Source organism: Eutrigla gurnardus (assembly GCF_963514095.1).
Source record: "Eutrigla gurnardus genome assembly, chromosome: 2".
Taxonomy (NCBI): Eukaryota; Metazoa; Chordata; class Actinopteri; order Perciformes; family Triglidae; genus Eutrigla; species Eutrigla gurnardus.
In genome coordinates, this window is record NC_139916.1 from 28,915,005 (window position 1) to 28,934,047 (window position 19,043).

At 43.7% G+C, this 19,043-nt stretch overlaps 1 protein-coding gene across 1 annotated transcript in view; it reads left to right on the forward strand.

Annotated features, from left to right (window-relative positions):
• The first annotated feature begins 973 nt into the window (after positions 1 to 973).
• The window catches only part of uqcc1 (ubiquinol-cytochrome c reductase complex assembly factor 1), a 29,124-nt gene continuing 11,054 nt past the window's right edge, over positions 974 to 19,043 (forward strand). Inside the window, exons 1-5 of the mRNA XM_084025851.1 lie at positions 974 to 1,182; positions 2,458 to 2,565; positions 6,374 to 6,481; positions 9,655 to 9,727; positions 18,759 to 18,816. Of these exons, the coding sequence (XP_083881977.1) occupies positions 1,108 to 1,182; positions 2,458 to 2,565; positions 6,374 to 6,481; positions 9,655 to 9,727; positions 18,759 to 18,816 (422 nt within the window). The 5' untranslated portion in view covers positions 974 to 1,107. The remainder of the gene's footprint in view (positions 1,183 to 2,457; positions 2,566 to 6,373; positions 6,482 to 9,654; positions 9,728 to 18,758; positions 18,817 to 19,043) is intronic.

Sequence of the window (19,043 nt, forward strand, 5' to 3'; positions counted from 1 at the left end):
GCAGCTGAATCACTGGGAGGCTTTGAACAGTGTGGAGGCAGCCATGCGTGGCCCTGCTTACTCTGCCACACTGGGGTAGCGGGGGTCCCTTTTCTTCAGGATGATAGTTCCTTTGTCTGAAGACAAAAGTATCATAATTACATTTTTAGAATTAGAATGGAATGCTATTACATTCATCAGGCATACTCGATGTTGCTCTATTTGCTTGTCAAGTGATCACGGATGTGTATGTATTTTTCTTAAAATAGAACCAAACTAATCATGATATGATATAAGAAACGGGAGAAAATTATTAATGAGTATATGAAAAATACTATAGTCCCTGTATATAGTTCCTAAGTACTTCAGTAAAAGTAACAATGTGATAGTGTAGATATACTCTGTTTATTTATTTATTTAAAGTACCAAAATGAAAAGCATTATTTTGCAGAATGGCTCATTTTATAAAAATGTACGTTGTATCAGTGGATTATCATCTTTGATGCATTAATGTATTCATCACTTTAATTGTTATTGCTGGTAAAAGTGTAGCTAATTTTAATGACATTATATATGCTGAGTAGCCGAATATTCATAATATGTCATACATTTATTAGGCCTTGTTTATTTATATATTTTTTACAATAAAGTAACTAATGAGGTGGAACATTTGCATCCAAAATGAAATGGGGTAAATATACAAAGTAGCATCAAATGGTAAGTAAGTACTACTAAATTGTACTCTAAATGTACTTTGTGACATACCACTTCTGCAGTGTAAATGTTGAAGGTCAAGGGAATCTGAAGATTTGTGGTTCTTGGTTTTAAATACGTTGAACATCTTGGTAAATATATTGTGTGCTACAACACAAGATAAAACAAAAAATAAATAAATATTGAAATCCTGACTATTAATAACCGCTCAGTATTCAGGCGGACCTTTTCTTCGCTGAGCCTTTTTGTCCGGTCGGACAGGATTCGCTGCCGGACAAATTCCGTTGACATTGCTGAGGAAGAGGAGGAGGTGGGACGGGACTGGCGCTACCAAACCCGAAGGTTTTACTGGAGGGAGCCGCGATTTAGTGGCAGCCCGCTTCTTAGCTGTAATATCGGGATCCGGTGAGAGTCATGTATCGGCGGCCGCTGCAGTCTGCCGTCAGAAACGTTATTAACGTGACAAAGTCCCGAGCTGCCTTCGGAAAGGTAACAAGCTAACGTTAGCTTAGCCGGCTAATAGGATTTCTCAATTAACACGCCACAGGACAATCTTTAATCAGCGCCGTCGGCGTGTTGGAAATACACACAGAGACAATACCATCGCATACATTATAATGTTTTGTGATAAGAGCGTGTTTTGGGTTATCATGTAACCACAACACAACAAGTCTGAACTCGTTACTGGGAGGGTTGTTTGCTAGTTTGTGGATGTGAACTTGACGTGCAGGTTAACGCTTAATAGAGACTCATTCAGTCAATGATGGAGTCGTGAAGTCCACTGCTCTACTTTTACTCAAACCGCCCACAGTTTTAAACAAAGCTGACTATATTACCCCGAGTGTAAACTTGCTGTTTTGAGGCTTTTCTGCCTCCTTTCACAGGATAAAACTACAATACCCCCCCCCCCCCCCCCCCCCCTCAAAAAAAAAAAAAAAAAGGAAGAAATGGAAGAATCCTCAGGAAGATAGATAGTAGATGTCACGTCACATATGCAGAACAACTAACATAATACAATCACACAGATGATCAAGGTTACACAACTACACATAGAATGTAAACATATACAAAGAATCCAGGAGGATTTCAAGAAGCTTCCAGCTGTCACCATATATGCCAGTTATTTCCGCCATAAATCATTTTGTTAAAAAAAAAAAGTTCAATAACATTTTAAACTACAAGTTTAGATGTTTAAAAAAGTCCAAGATATTCTGCTCACTTCTTTATATAAAGTAAAGTAAAATTCCCCCACTGGAGAAGCTGTAACGAAGAAATTAGTCACATATTTTATTCAATTACATTTTATTTATAGTATCTATAATAGTAGTATGGTTATATCACAACAAAAGTTATGGACACTTGACACATCGAGCAGGACATGATGAAATATTTAGCATTTTTCCTTGGAATGACAAATGACTAGATCATTTGTTGATTGATGAATCCTTTAATTGTTGCAGCTTTCCTACCGTTAACCATATGACAGTTTTGAACGTATTTATTTTTTACATGTGAGAGTAAATTTCGGTGCAGTGTGTTTGTTGATCAGAAGGTGGCTTTTCTCATTTGACTTTTAAATGTCGTTTCGACCTCTGATACTCCCTCCAACACAATGTATCACTACTACTATGTATTAAACCTAATACCAGTTTGGTATTGTTTTGAACTGCACATTAGAAGCTACACCATTACCATGCGTTTTTGTCAAACTCTTGTCATGTTATGCTGTATCTCTCATGGATGTCCCTCTCTGTCTCCATCCAGGCGTTAGACCAAGAAGCCTGTTCAGCCAGAGCTTTAGTCGCTTGTCGACAGGCCAGAGTCTCGTCTCCCTGTTTAACACCATGTCGGACCCTGCACATCAGCACACAGGTAACCTGACACACACCGACAATGAGACAGATTTAAAAAATTTTCATTTCAGAAATTATAATCAGACAAAACCATTGTTTTCATATTCAGAGAATATCTCCTTACGGTCCTCTAGACATCCCTTCTGTGTGGACTGCACAAAAGTGGCTGAATTTGCTATATTATATGAAAAAAGAACAGGAATATTCACACTAAATGCTGTAAGTTTTTAGGTTAAATGGGTTAAATGTATCAATGTATGTATTTGAAGCACTTTGAGAGCTAAATTAAAGTGTAAGTTTGGCGGAAATTGAAAATAAAGCTATTTTCTGAATGAAAATATATCAACTAAGCCGTGGAGGAAGTAATTTTCGCTCATCACGCAGTTCAGAGCTAGCACGGGCGGAAGCTAGAGTCCAAAATCGCAAACAGTGGGTTAGCATGGGGCCAACAGCCACACGCTTTCAAAATCGCATTTTTAAACCACTAACATTGCTCAAAACAGCGCCAAACCTCGTCAGCAGCTTGCTCTGGGTGTCTACACATAAAACGAAGCACCAACAACTCAGTTCATGAACCCGAAGTTTATAACAGAAGACAGTTAAGAACACTCACCAATTCTACCCCTGCCAGCTCCTCGCGAAGGATAGTCCGTAAGTGTCGATTACCGAACGCAATGCAAAACGAGGGAGACCACTGAAGATTTCGCCCAGAATAAAACGAGTATACTTTTAAATTAGTGGCAGTTTGGCCAAATATAAGTTAATAACGGTGGGTAAAAACGTCGGGATAGTTTGTATACACTTCCAATCAGTTCAAGACAGCAGCCTTATCTGAAGCACATACATGTCACGCGAGATCTCACACGGGAACTCGTTCGGTAATCGACACTTACGGACTATCCTTCGCGAGGAGCTGGCAGGGGTAGAATTGGTGAGTGTTCTTAACTGTCTTCTGTTATAAACTTCGGGTTCATGAACTGAGTTGTTGGTGCTTCGTTTTATGTGTAGACACCCAGAGCAAGCTGCTGACGAGGTTTGGCGCTGTTTTGAGCAATGTTAGTTGTTTAAAAATGCGATTTTGAAAGCGTGTGGCTGTTGGCCCCATGCTAACCCACTGTTTGCGATTTTGGACTCTAGCTTCCGCCCGTGCTAGCTCTGAACTGCGTGATGAGCGAAAATTACTTCCTCCACGGCTTAGTTGATATATTTTCATTCAGAAAATAGCTTTATTTTCAATTTCCGCCAAACTTACACTTTAAGAGATGGATCTAGAGTCTTAATTGATCCATTTATCTTGAAAGTGCACAAACTCTATGGTGAAAATTCCTGTATTGTTTTATATCACAACATATTTTGCAGAAATGTTTTTTTGCAATGTCAGCTGTGTTCCAATTAGTGTATTCCAGTCGTGCAGCCAAAATGTCAGTGCAGATCGACATGAAGACAACATGCACTTAGTAAAGGTCTGTATTTTAATTTAGTCTCCAGCTGCAGTCGCCCGGTAAAGGCCATGTTCCCCAGGTGTGTCGTCATACTGTAGGTCGTGTGTGCGCGTGTCAGTGAAAGTGTATGTGCTGTTGATTTAATAGGGGTCATACAGTATAAGCACAGGGAGTATATTTTAAGGTCTTTACACACAGGGGGTGCTTTGTTTCCAGGGCAATTTTTCTGAGCTTTCGCACCAAAAAATGAAGGCATCAACAATCACATTGTATAGAACAGGTTGAGTTGTGTTTATACTTTATTACTCCTTTCAAACTTGACAAAGGCAGCGCAAACCAGATACACTCTTTCAAAATAAAAGCCCTAGATATAGACACTGAGTCACTGTGTGCCAGAGGAAACCCAGATTCACTCAGGATTTTACTAAAAAAGGAAACTCAAGAAAATAACCGACAGTAAGCCTTAGACTGTACAACAATTCACCTCAGACAAACGCTGCTCTGAGTCACTAGGATCCTGGTAATTGGTCCTCTGGGTCTTCTATTGTGAAATGTAAGAATAGAAGGAGTGGATCTTTGCTGTGCTGCCTTTGTCAAGGTTGAAAGGAGTAATAACGTTTGCTGTCTTGGTTCAGACTACGGAGCCTCCATGTTGTTATTTCATAAATATAGATCTAGACCGGTTGAACCCCACATGATCGGTTGATGCCTTAATTCACGGTGTGATAGCTCAGAAAGAGACAGTTTTGAAAAGGATTTCTTACTGCTGCGTAATATTCCTGTACTGTCTTTAAAGGGATAGTTCAGAATTTTGGACATAAGACCTATTTTCCAAGTGAGCCGGTGTGTTCGAGACATCTGGACACGTTTTCAAGAAATTTCATTCAGTTCTTCTAGTTGCCGAGTTCGCTTATGCTATGGCTAGCGCAAGTCAATCGTTCTTAGCTAGCATGGCATTAAAAACAGTCTTGCCCACTCCACAGTGCACCCGAGGCAAATCAATTGTAACGGCAGACTATCGATGTACATATCTGTGTTGATAGAATGTTTGAAATAAAACCAACCTTGCATTTTTAAGGATTTATGTCTCAGCAGCAGCGTGTCATTCTTCCTAGTAGGCTATGGCAACGGCGGAGTGATATCACCTAGCACTTATAAGTTACCGGTTCTATAATAGTTTGTTTACCTGCTGTCATTGCTACAGACGCAGAGTAGCCTGCAGTGCTAGTTTCTTCAATCTCACAGAAATGGACACTTTTGGAGAATATACTGAAACTTTTGAAGACTCTGATGAGGAGTTTTTTTCCACCCAAACCCAACCGTACCTGTACGAGCCTGAATATACAGAGGAAGAATTGCGGGCGAGGGATGCTCAAAGGGCAGAACGTGAACAAGCGTCTGTGGAGACCGAGATAGACCCCGCTGGAGCTGAGAACCGGGACCGAACAAACGGAGACTGGTGGTGCCAGGAGGGAATCCCCCGCAACGCGTCCGAGGGTTTACGGGTCTACGGAGGGAGCAGAGGTCTGGGTTTGCGGTGCGTAATTGTGCCTTCGCGTGGCCATGGGCTGCCCGGTGTTTGAGTGAGGTCCAAGGGCTTTTCAACCAGCTCTGAGGGCACGAGGCCCGAATATTCGGCGGTGTTCATGTGTCTATTTACCGGAGGGAATCCCTGCAACGCTTCCGAGGGTTTACGGTTCTCCGGAGGGACCAGGTTCGCGGTGCGTAATTGTGGCTTCACGTGGTGGGCTGCCTGGTGTTTGAGTGAGCTCCGAGGGCTTTTCAGACAGCCTTGGGGGTATAAGTGCCGACAGTTTGGCCCGGTTCAATTGCCTATTTACGGGCAGTATTTCGGGTGGAGCGTCTTAGAGTTTTGAGTCCGACGGAGCAAAGTAAAGTTCCGCTGCTGCTGAGAAACTAGTTCCTCAAAAAATGGATGATTCATGCGATGCGAGGTTAGTTTTGTTTAAAATATTCTATCAACACAGATATGTACATCGACAGTCTAGTGTTTTAATGGATTTGCCTCGGGTGCACTGTGGAGTGGGCAAGACTGTTTTTAATGCCTGTCTAGCTAAGAACCATTGACTTGCGCTAGCCATAGCATAAGCGAACTCGGCAACTAGAAGAACTGAATGAAATTTCTTGAAAACGTCTCCAGACGTCTCGAACACACCGGCTCACTTGGAAAATAGGTCTTATGTCCAAAATTCTGAACTATCATTTTAAGTACTTATGACAAAAACAGTGAACAATTATTGATGTGTGAATGAGTCACCTTTAACATCATTGTTTTGTCTTCATCCCTCATCTTTCCCGTCTTCCTCCTTCCCCCTTTCTTCTCTCTTACACTTCCTGTTGCCTCTCGCCCCTGCTGTCCGTCAGCTCTGCAACGTGAAGGAGACGCAACAGCACACGGAGGAAGAAGTCGGGGCCTTCACGAAGCTCATCGAGGCCATGGGCTTCACTGGACCTCTCAAATACAACAAATGGGTGAGTGTTGGCAGCAAAATGACCTGGAGGGAAAGTATGAAGAATAGGGATGCACGATATTGATTTTTTGAAGCCGATACCGATATCGATAACTTTCTGCTCCTCGGGACCGATACCGATAACCGATAATATTGTTATTCGTTTTTGAATGTATATTCAGATCAAATTCAGGTCAAAAACACTAATGACTAAGCTTAGGTAGATTTAGCATAGCTTTGCCTTTTACCAAACACCTAACCAGATGTATCACAGTGACATGATAATTATTACTATGAACAAAAGAAAGCCAAGAACAGTTTTGACTCTTCAATAAAATGACAATATTTATTTTTTTCAAATAAATATGTAAGTGATTCAGTCAGTCAGTCAATGACAACTTTCCCTGAGCAGCATGGGATATGCACACACAAGTGCTGCTACATTAAACTGTTGGTCCTGATCCACACAGAAATGTAAACTACGGTAATAGGCAGAAATATCAGCAAAGCAACAGCCAGTACTGCGGATGTGATCCCCTCCATTCAAGCGCTGACGCGACTGCTAAAACAAACGTTACCAACAGACCACGGAGTGAAAACATCAAAGGAAACCCCGTTAAAAGCAGTGGAAACGCGTTTTGGTGACATCGAGGAAAAGCCACTGTATTATCTCTCAACTATATTGGACCCGAGGTACAAGGACCGCTACTTCACCCGTGCATCAAAACGCTAAACTACGGGCTCGCTGCTTCTTTAGCGGCGCCGGCGTCTTCATACGCTTTTAACACACCGTCGTAGCGATGGTGATGTGCGAGGTGACTTTTAAGGTTGGATGTATTAAAGCTCGATGCCTTTTTCCCTCCTCTTGGAACTTCTGCATTGCATTTGTTACAAATGGCAAGCGATTCAGTTTCCTCAGAAACTTTGAAGTAGTCCCACAGTACAGACGCCATGCGTGTTTGTTTACTAGTCTTCCTCCTCCACTCGCTCGCAGCCTCTACGTCACAGCCAGGCATGAGAAGGGAGCGCTCGATTTGTGGATTAACTCCCTCCTCCGAAACCTGTGATACCACAGTAACCACATCACATGCTAAACGGGAGGCGCCTAGAAAAAAACTAACGTCCCTCATCCCAATCCACCCGTATGACTGTTTTAACACAAACATCCTATCGTCGGATTATCGGAGGTATTAATAATTGTATCGGATTTATCGGGTTGACGTCATAATTCCTATTATCGGGCCGATAATTATCGGTCCGATAATTATCGTGCATCCCTAATGAAGAATGGCAAAGTGGCGAGACAAAGGTCGACAATGAGGTCGCAAAATTAGGTAGACGTGATGTGGGGAGTCACTTTTTGCATGAGCTTAAAATGCTTACACTGGATGTAGTCATGGTGACCTCACCCATTGGTTTGTGGACTATGGTTATGAAGCATCGAGTTTAGCATTTTGGGCATCACCATCTTGGAATTTAACTGATGCCATCTTGGACAGTGAAAGTGACCATATTTGGGCTGCGGAGGAGTGACGGTTGGATCTGATGAACACAAGCTGCATAGCAGCACCCTAAACAGCAACCTTCGATCCATTTGGATTCTGGTGAGAAGAAGAATTCACGGTCAACTTGACAGCTAAGTGTTAAAGTCATTTTAGTAGCTAACTGCGTCGGTAGAGTGGTAGCGACAGCAATAAACAGGATGGATATCACAAGAAGTCAGTAAAGCAAGAAAAGTGCCTCTTATATTTCACGTCATTTACATGTCAAAAAATAACTGGTTAGTTACCGTTCAATAGGTGTCGGGCTATAGAAAGCACATTAAACTGAAACTGACATCCCGACCAACAACAAATAACTGTGTGTGGGTGTGGGGTCGGTCACAGGATGACACAAGAGCTCTGACCTCCCAGCAGGAGCTGAAATTATGGGCTGTCAGCCAGAATATGCCCAGACTAGAACACACACAACTACTCTCATGTTCTGCACACTGCTTTAAAATATAACGCATCTGTTATTGGTTCAGAAAGTCAAGTTCAAAGGAATTCAAGCTCGCACAATCCCCTCTGCTCTAAGTTTACCGATCAATTGAACATGCAATAGTTACAGCTCATGGTGAATTTGAAGAATTAGAACGAGTCATTATAGTTTGAACATTAAACATTGAGGCTCTCTTCACCAAGCCAGGTATGTTTGTGTGCAAATGGAGGCAACCTCTGTCTGTCACTTCTGAAAAGTGAAGCCAAGGCTGAAGTGTCTTACATTTGCATTCTCCCGACTGGCCATCAACAGGCGACTCATCAGGTAGCAAATAGAAGTCTAATTGCATGGAAGTCTATGGCAAAATGAGTAAACATTGTAAACATGTGTTTATGGTCTCAGGCTTCTAGTTTCCAGTCTTCTTCAATCCAGCATGATGTTTCTAATAAGAGTATGCTTTAGGGTGGGGCTACCTGGTGTTTGATAGGTCACTACCACTCTACAAATGCAGTTAGCTACTAAGATGTCTTTTAACACTGAGCTGTAAAGTTGTCCTTTTGCTGCTTGCGTTCATCAGATCCCCGTCGCTCCTCCACAGTCCAAATATGGTAATTTCTGTTCACTGGTTGCAAAAATTCCAGGATGGCGACGGCCAAAATGCTGAACTGGAGGCTTCAAAACTGTAGTCCACAAACCAATGGCTGATGTCATTGAGGTCACGTCCACTTCTTAAATAACAGTCTATGTTGTGCAACAAACCAGAGTATGAGGGTGTGCCCAGCTGTGTCGCTCTCAGGGAAATATCTCTTGTATATCAATTTTTCTCTTTTGCTTAAAACTATATAAGGAAAAATAATGGGTGTCAGGCTGTCAAAGCAAATTGAACTGAAACTACCATTTCTAGTATTTACATTAGGTTGGACCTGCAATATTCAAATATTCCAGTGTTGAAATAATATAATATGAAGCTTAATATATTATATTATATTATATTATATTATATTATATTATAATATATTATATTATATTAGATATTTATATCTGTATCTGTATCTCTGCTGCCTCTTGGCCAGGTCGCTTTTGCAAAAGAGATTATATATCTCAATAAGCTTTACCTGGTTAAATAAAGGTTAAATAAAATAAAATTAATATCTATTTAGTTTATCTATTAAAGATGTTTATGATGTTGATCATTTTCCCTTTGTGTATTCACAGAAAATCAAGATTGCTGCCCTGCGCATGTACACGTGCTGTGTAGAGAGAATAAATTATGACGAGTTCTTCGACAGTAAGTGTAAACCAGTTAACAATACATACAGTGAAATGTGCCAAGCATTTCCCAATAATAAAACTGCCAGTATTATAGCCTGTGTTTATGGGATTTGTTTGAATAGTTTGTCTGTGTCATCTGAGGGGTATTCCACCAAACTCGCTAATTAAGGCGGCGCTTACCTGGTTAAGCGTGGTTAGACCTAACACCAACTTCCACTTGCGGCTAAACCCATTCCATTAACGCATTTCAGCCGCGCCTTGTTGAGGCTAATTCAAGCCAGGTTAACGTTGTCTTGTGTTACGCCGTTCACGGGATATGAAGCCAGACCAGAACCGTGAATGTCGAATCATCGAGAAAATGGCAGAAAAGACCAGAACAAAAATTATTGATGGAACTGTACGAGGAGTACAAACCCATCATAACCAAAAAAGGGAATACTGTAGTGATAAATAAAAATCACGAGGCTGCTTGGGCAAGAATTACTGAGCGATTAAATACAGAAGTACCGTTAAGAGTAACATGTTCTAATATAACACTGACAACGATTTCCCGAACGTGAGGATAGTGAAGAGGTAACGCGCCGGCTTTACACGCGGCCGGCCACGGTTCAATTCCCGACTATGGAAGTTAGTGAAACTTCTTTCTTTGGCCGGAACTCACTCACTCACTCGCTCTCTCTCTCTCTCTCTCTCTCTCTCTCTCTCTCTCTCTCTCTCTCTCTCTGTCTCTCTCTCTCTCTCTCTCTCTCTCTCTCTCTCTCTCTCTCTCTTCCTCTCTCTCTGTCTTTTTTTAGATAGGCCTAGTAAATGCATCTACATTGACCAACTCATTTATCTCAACAATTCAATGAACACATTCAATGAACTTATTAATGAACTCACCTGAAAGGAATTTATGTGGCTGAAAATTGCATGCAGCAATGCCTTTGTCATTGGGATCTATAACATGCAAGTTGATTACTGCCGGATGTTGAGAGGACGCTGGCGTGTATGTCGCCGCTTCTCATCTCCGATCTAACCGATATTTCTTGTGGATTCTACGCTCCAAAATACGATATTTCGTGTGGATTCTACGCTCTACAACGCTCTGGATTCTACGCTCTACAACCATACTACAACCATTCGACGTCAGTGTTTGGATGTTTATTGCTGTTTGCTCGGCTACGCTGCGTTGACATGGCTGTCTAACGCTGCCGCGGCAAACTACTACACCATCAACCCATCAGACGATCTGCTACTGAAGTACTGTGGGTGACTTACCGTGAGTCCTCCAATAACCTCATCTCCTGCAACTGCTATCCAAAAACGTTCCTTCGCTGCACTGTGGTTTTCCTGGCCTCCTGTCACCGTAATGGAAGTAGCTAACCAAGCTAGGATGCTAACAACTGCTTGCTGCCCCTTGGCTACGACCTCCATCAAATATACCGCAGCAAAACTCATGAGTCTCAACTCAAATACATCTCCGAGTTGCCTAGAGGTGATAAAATCTCTCCATCTCCTGCGTCGTCCCCCTGTCCATAGGGCTGCTCATTATAAGTTTGTTTACTTTCATGAAACTTTGTTTGTCCCAGCTGTTCGGTGCCATGCCTCTCGCCAGCGACGTCATCGATCCAAACCACGCCCCTCTCATGCAAATCTGCTACCCTTGGTCTGTGTTGACAATACGGTCACTCCTGACACTGCACTAACCAGGCCAACATCATTCATGCTGCTTAACATTCGCTCACTAAATAACAAAGCCCTTCTCATCCATGATCACATCTTGGATAAATCACTGGATTTTTTATGTCTTACTGAAACATGGCAAAATCAACAAGAGTTTATTATTCTCAACCAAGCCACCCCACCAGGTTATAGCTATATCCAGAAGCCTCGCAGCCTTGGCTGTGGTGGCGGGCTTGCTGTTATCCATCGGTCTGACATTCTGGTAAAAGACATCCCAGTGAATACCACCTCCTTTGAGTGTGTTCACTTCATGTTGGGTGGGTCCTCACAGCTACAGGTTGTCCTAATCTACCGCCCCCCCAAAGCCTCTGCCTGCTTCATATCTGAGCTCACTGAACTGCTTGCCACTGTTTGCCCAAAATCCACGTCTACTATCCTTCTGGGTGATTTTAACATTCATGTGGATTCCAGTAGCTGCTCTCTTGCTACTGATTTGCTCTCACTGCTGGACTGCTTTAATTTCACACAACATGTACAAGGCCCCACACATGACAAAGGGCACACACTGGACCTGGTGTGCTGTGCTGGCATAACCCCCTCCCACCTCCAGTGCACTGACCTGGCTGTCTCTGACCACCTTGCCATTCTTTTCTCGGTCCCTGTGCCTCTCCCTAAGAAGTGCACCAAGCGGCCCATTACACTCAGGAACATCAAACGGGTGTGTACTTCAACGCTATCCGACACCATAGCGACCCACCTCGCCACCCCCCACCTCCATGAAACCGTTGATGGCATGGTGGAACACTACAACCGTGCCCTCTCTCTCAGCCTGGACTTTGTAGTAGGGTTGCACGGTATACCGGTACTAATTTGGTACCGGGGTACTGAGGCATTTAAAACGGTACTATATTGCATTTGGACGGGACCGGTACGTGCAGCGCCCGCAACAGCGCGGCGAACTCGCCACGTGACGTCACCGCATTGTAACTACAGCTGAGAGGACGAGGAGCGACCGGCAGCTTGGGGAGATAAAAGGAAAAAGCAAGCAAGCCGGAGGAAACCGCTAGCAAGTTAGCGAGCAGCGTAGACTGGAGCAGCAAACGGAGCAGGACGAAAGCTTGGAGAGAGCGCGAGAGAGCGACAGCGAGAGAAGCACGGAGAGGAGAATGGCTGCTGCAACCGTCACCACGCCGCAACTTGCGGACAAACCAGCGCCGCGAAGTGCGATATCGCCGTACTTTAGCTTAAAACAAATGCGCAAAGCGAGGCAGTTAACGCCGATGCACCACTGTGTAAACGGTGTTTAAAACATGCATGGCTAACGGCGGAAACACCTCCGACTTAGCCAAACACTTAAAGGACAAGCACCCAGACCTGCACACTGAGCTCAGGGAACGACAGGTCATTTACTCAGGAAGAAAAGCCATATTCAGTGCTAAAAGCAAGCGCCACCGCCCTTCACTCTTAACAAAAGTAGCTCTGGAAGAAAAAAAAAAGAGCTGGTTTATTTATATTATTATATTTTATATTATATTATTGTATTTATATTTTAACATTTTTAAAATTGTGTGCATTAGAAAAGCTTGTCTTTGTGGTATTTTATTTTATTTGCTGATTAATATTTTAGTTCTAAGATTTTCAATTCAAATAAAGTCAGTAATGACATTTTTTGTGTTCACTTTTTATTTGAAAAAGTATCGAAAAGTACAGAAAAGTACCGAAACACATGTTGGTACCGGTACCAAAATGTTGGTATCGTGACAACACTACTTTGTAGCACCTCTCACCACGCGTTACGTGTCCTTCTCTCGGCCTGCCCCCTGGTTCACTCCTGAGCTCCGCAGGATGAAAACCTCAGGACGCAGGCTCGAGAGACGATATAGAAGATCCGGCCTCACTGTCCATCGTGAAGCATTCAAAGAATATGTAACAAGCTACAATGATGCCCTTGCTGAGGCGAAAACAAAGTACTACTCCACACTCATCAATTACCAACAAAAACACCCCAAATTGCTCTTCTCCACCATCAACCGTCTTTTCAACCCTCCTGATGCTGCTAAACCCTCAGATGCTGCTGACCTCTGCTCAAGGTTCCTGGATTTCTTCAAACAAAAAGTGGACAACATCCACCAGCAACTCCAGTCTCCTGGGCCCTCCCTTTGCCCCTCACTGCCCCAACAAGATCCCCACCACGCTGCTGACCACTCTCACCAGTGCTGCCTATCCACCTTCTCTCCACTGGATGCTGACCAAGTTAAAAAACTGGTCACCTCAGCCAAGTCGTCAACCAGCAAACTGGACCCAATGCCCACCACCCTGGTTAAGGCCTGTCTTCCCATCCTCTGCCACCCAATGGTTAACATCATAAACGCATCTCTGGCCTCTGGTGTGGTACCATCCAGCTTAAAAATGGCAGCAGTCATTCCCACTCTCAAAAAGCCAGGTTCAGACCCGGATGACCCCAACAACTACCGTCCAATCTCCAACCTCCCTTTCCTCAGCAAAATCAGGGAAAGAGCAGTGGCTGCCCAGCTACAACACCACATGTCCCACCATGAGCTCTTCGAACCCCTCCAATCTGGTTTCAGAACCCACCACAGCACTGAGACCGCCCTTATCAAAATCACAAATGACCTCCTGCTTGCTGCCGACAATGGCGTCATCTCCATCCTCATCCTCCTTGACCTCTCTGCAGCTTTTGATACAGTCTCTCATATCATCATCCTCCTCCACCGCCTCTCTGAGCTCATCGGCCTCAGTGGGTCGGCACTGTCCTGGTTCTGGTCCTACCTCACAGACCGGAAACAATTCATCACCCTAAATGGCTCCAACTCCCATACAGCATCTGTCAACTATGGTGTGCCCCAGGGCTCAGTACTTGGTCCACTGTTATTCACCATCTACATGCTACCTCTAGGCCATATCATCCGTAAACATGGCCTCAACTTCCACTGCTATGCCGATGATACTCAACTCTACTTCAGCACAAACCCCTCCTCCCAGCTCCCACCCACACAACTTGTCAACTGCCTGCAGGAACTCAAATCATGGATGACCACAAACCTACTCAAACTTAACAGTAATAAGACAGAGCTCATGGTGGTGGGCCCTGCACCACTGCTCAAAAAGGTTGGAGACCTGGCCCTGGTTGTGGATGGCTGCTGCATTTCCCCCTCTCCTGAGGTGCGCAACCTGGGCGTCGTCCTGGACTCCACTCTCTCCTTCCGGTCTCACATCAGCAACACCACCAAGTCTGCCTTCTATCACCTCAGAAACATCTCACGACTCCGGCCCTCACTCACGCACTCAGTCACAGAAACACTCATCCACGCCTTCATCACCTCCCGCCTGGACTACTGCAACGGTGTCTTGCCTGGACTGCCCGCCAAGGACCTTAGCAGGCTCCAGCGTGTCCAGAACTCAGCTGCCAAGGTTCTAACCAACACCAAGCCCTGGCAGAATATCACTCCCATCCTCCAACAGCTCCACTGGTTGCCAGTCAAGTCACGCATCACCTACAAGATCCTCCTGCTCACCTACAAAGCTCTCCAAGGACTCTCACCACAATACCTCAAGGATCTCCTCCACCCCTACACTCAGTCACGCTCCCTGCGGTCCTCTGACAAGGACCTGCTGGCAATACCCCGCACAAGGTTGCGAACATTTGGGGACAGGGCTTTCTCTACCCATGCCCCTACAAACTGGAATAGTCTCCCACTCCACATCCGCTCTGCCTCATCCCTGCCCATGTTCAAAAAGCACCTCAAAACATTTCTTTGCGCTAAGTCCTTTGATCCCTAACCCCTCCCCCCCCCTCGCACACACACACCACAGCCACACAAATTCCCATGGTTACTTAGCGGAGAGTGCCTCAAGTCACGTTGAAGGAACGCAACTCTCGCTAAAAGTAGCGAGGCTTATCGAAATTAGACCGGCTTTGCGCTTACCGAGTTTGATGGAATACCCCTCTGGTTCTAAAAAAGTTGCTCAGATCAGAGTTGATTAATACATTTTGACCTTTGGAGCATCTATTGCCACACTACAATATTGAGAATCTTATTATTTTGAGATACTAAGTTGTTATTTTGGGATACCAAGTCGTTATTTTGAGACACCAAGTCGTTATTTTGAGATACCAAGTCATTATTTTGGGACACCAAGTCGTTATTTTGAGACACCAAGTCGTTATTTTGAGATAACAAGTCGTTATTTTGAGATACCAAGTCGTTATTTTCGGACACCAAGTCGTTATTTTGAGACACCAAGTCGTCATTTTGACATACCAAGTCGTTATTTTGAGATACTAAGTCATTATTTTGAGGCGATAACTAATAATAATTCAAATGTAAAATTTTGAAATTTCCAAAAGTTGTACAGATCAGCCTGAAACTTTCGTTATGTTTCCTGATATTAAAGACCTTTGGAACATCTATTGCCACACCTCATTAAACAGCTCCCTAAAATATCTGGAGGAAGGCCAGTTTTAAAGCACTAAAAGCAGCCAGCACGAATACTGATGTAAGTTATTCACTGTCAGCAGAGTGTCAATAACATCTTTCAAAATATGATGAATGTGGGAGAGAAAGTCTTGTTGATAATACCGAGTATACATGCTGAGAAAAGCTGGAAAATAATTTATTTAAAATGGCACACACACAATTCAGTGCGAGTCCTGATCCAAAACTGAACATTAAGGTGTTGTTGCAGTCGTCCCCGTCCAAACGGAGTTGGTTGGAGTTCAGGGACACTGTCACCACCTGCCTGACACATTTATTTGACACTTTACTAGCTGGCACGCAGAGACCGACACACACTTGCTCACTAATATTACTCACACTCACTTGGAGCCCGTTAACCCCTGCTACTATGGCAAAGGCCAGCTCTTGTTTGTGCAGTAAGCAGTGTCCCCTGTTGGTGGGGCTGCTTTCACACTGGTGCATGATAACACACATGACTGTGGCGTCCTATCAGGGCTCACTCCACTCCACTCCACAAGTCTAAATGCCTTCTTTTGTCTTAATCGCAATGAACAACCCTAATTATCCAGTCATCTATCATATATAACAAGGGACAGCTTCAAGTCATCACATCTGAGATGCTGGAACTGTTGGCACGATATGCATTTTATAGACATTTTACAGCTATTAGATATATAATGAAAGCTGCTGAGAAATTGAAATTAATCAACAATGTAAAACTAAAGAATTTAATGCTGTAGGGCAGGGATGCCAGGGTTACGGCCCGACTGTACGTCACATCCGGCCCGCGGGTGATAAGGGGAGAATATTTTTTTTAATTATTATTTTATCTATTTAAAAAAATATATATATACCGTAAATCCTCTAATACTGGCCTGTATTCTATTACCGGCCAGTCACATTGGCCGGGCGAGTGTCGACAGGCAGCGTTATTTCCATTCTTCCCATTCATTCAGTCAGGTTGGCTGAGGCTATATTAAAGGATTTACGGTATGCCCTGCAATGCATTCGACTCACGGCGAGTGTGGAGAGACGGTGCGCCGCTGCCTCCCGCAAGCTCTCGAAACTCTTTTATACTGAATGTTGTCCATCTAAAATAAAGACAGATTAAGCAACTGCATAGCTTATTTCTCGCTTAAAATGTTTTCAGAAACACGTTTCGGTGACCTATTGTCGTAAAATAAGAGAGTTTTCAAACGAGCCGCCATGTTGGTCTGTTTGAAATCCGGGAGCAGACAGGACAGCTGTGAAAGCGATCGTCCAATCAGGTGCAGCCATGTAGTGTGCACGTGATTGTATGAAGGAGAGCGCCTGTCAATCATCCTCCTTTGTAATGTATGTAATTTAGGCCTCATTGTGAGGCTATTTAGGTGCCAATGCAATTTCTTTTTGATGTGTAGGCCTTCATGAATAATTTATAAAAATAATAGCCTACCTATCCATGTGTTGAGTCAATGTTTGGCCTTTTCAGTCCGAAAGTGTAATCCGGCCCCCTGAGGTCTCACTTGAAAAAAATCTGTCCCCCTGTCCAATTTCACCCTGGCATCCCTGCTTTAGGGCTACAACTAATGATTATTTTCATCAGGATGTAACCTGCTAATTCTTGATAAACTTGCTTTATTTATGGGGCTTTACCAAATGTTTGCTTTTTCTATATTCAAAGCTTTTTTTTCGATGCCTGTGGAGAATTTCAGTCAGCCAGGTCATGGTAATCTTGCAGTGCAGTAACACCTGAACAGATACCAGGGGTAGACCTCATGACAGCAACTGAATCAGCCATCAGAAATATCCACTTGGCCAATACAGAGGCAGAGCAACTTAGCAGAAGGTATCGGCAGCCTTTGCCAGTGCAAAACTTCCACCCTCACAATTCAAGAAAGGACGTATTTGGCATCGATCCAAAGAGACCGGGACCTCGCCATCACTCTGGCTGATAAAAAGAGATGTGTAACACAACTGAACTCATGCCTAGATGACCAGTTCACTCAGCGACACGGTCACCTATGAAACCCTCGGGAGAGATCCTGCCAGCGGCTATAAGAAGACACTAGTCCGCTGCCTACAACAACTGGAAAAGGATCAAGACATGGACAACCTGCTGTTCTACAGCATAAACCCGGGGGAAGCCATCCCGCATTTATGGCCTTCCCAAAATACACAAGGAGGGAGCCCCACTCAGACCCATCAGCAGCAGCATTAATTCACTGACATATAACATTGCCAAGCACCTGGCCACCATTCTGGCCTCTCTGGTTGGAAACGCAGCACGTCAGGAACTCAGGTTTTTGCCAACAAGGTCAGAAAACTAAAAGTGGACCCAGATGAAACCATTGGCTCTTATGATATCACTACACTTTTCACATGTATTCCTACCTCGGAAGCAGGGACAGGCAGAAGCAAGGCTGTGCCATGTGCTCACCAGTGTCTCCTATACTGGCAAACCTCTATTTGTTAGAGGTAGAGAGCAGAGCCCTGCACTACCGTGTTTCCCATACATAGACCAATGTGAGGCGCAGCGCCACAGAATCAACACCGATGAAACCGATAAAATGATTGACTATATGATTAACACTGATTAGTATAGCCTGATCTTTAGCTGCAAATGTGAGGAAATACAGAAAATGAACAGTATTCAAATGTTGATTTAGAATTTGAATGTCAACACGATGAGTGGTGCTTAGTTCGATTTTATGTAAAGCAATAATATGACCAACCATATACACATATATACACGACACAAATAAAAACAGCAAGTCCTCACTTGGAAGCTGGAATAAAGGGATCGTTTGGGAGCTTTGCTTGGAAAATGACGATGATTGATTGATTATCAAAATAGTTGCATATTATTTTTCGGTTGAGTAATCTATTAATGGATTAATGCTGGTTATCGCTGTTCTGTTTCAGAGTGCACCCTCCCTGACACACTCAACTCTTGGTTCTTGGTAGCGCAGCTGCATGTGTGGTGAGTTACACACACACACACACACACACACACACACACACACACTCTCATAAGTCGTGTCCCTGTTCAGTGGCCGCATCCTTCTGAGGAACCTTTGAAGCCAACGAAGGCCGAACTGAAATTAGGTGGTCTGGTCTTCAGAGTTTTTCTTGTTTGCGTCATCAGCTGTTTGTTTGCCAATCCCGTCGCCTAGCAACCAACTGCGGTTGACAGGAAAGCGCTGATCC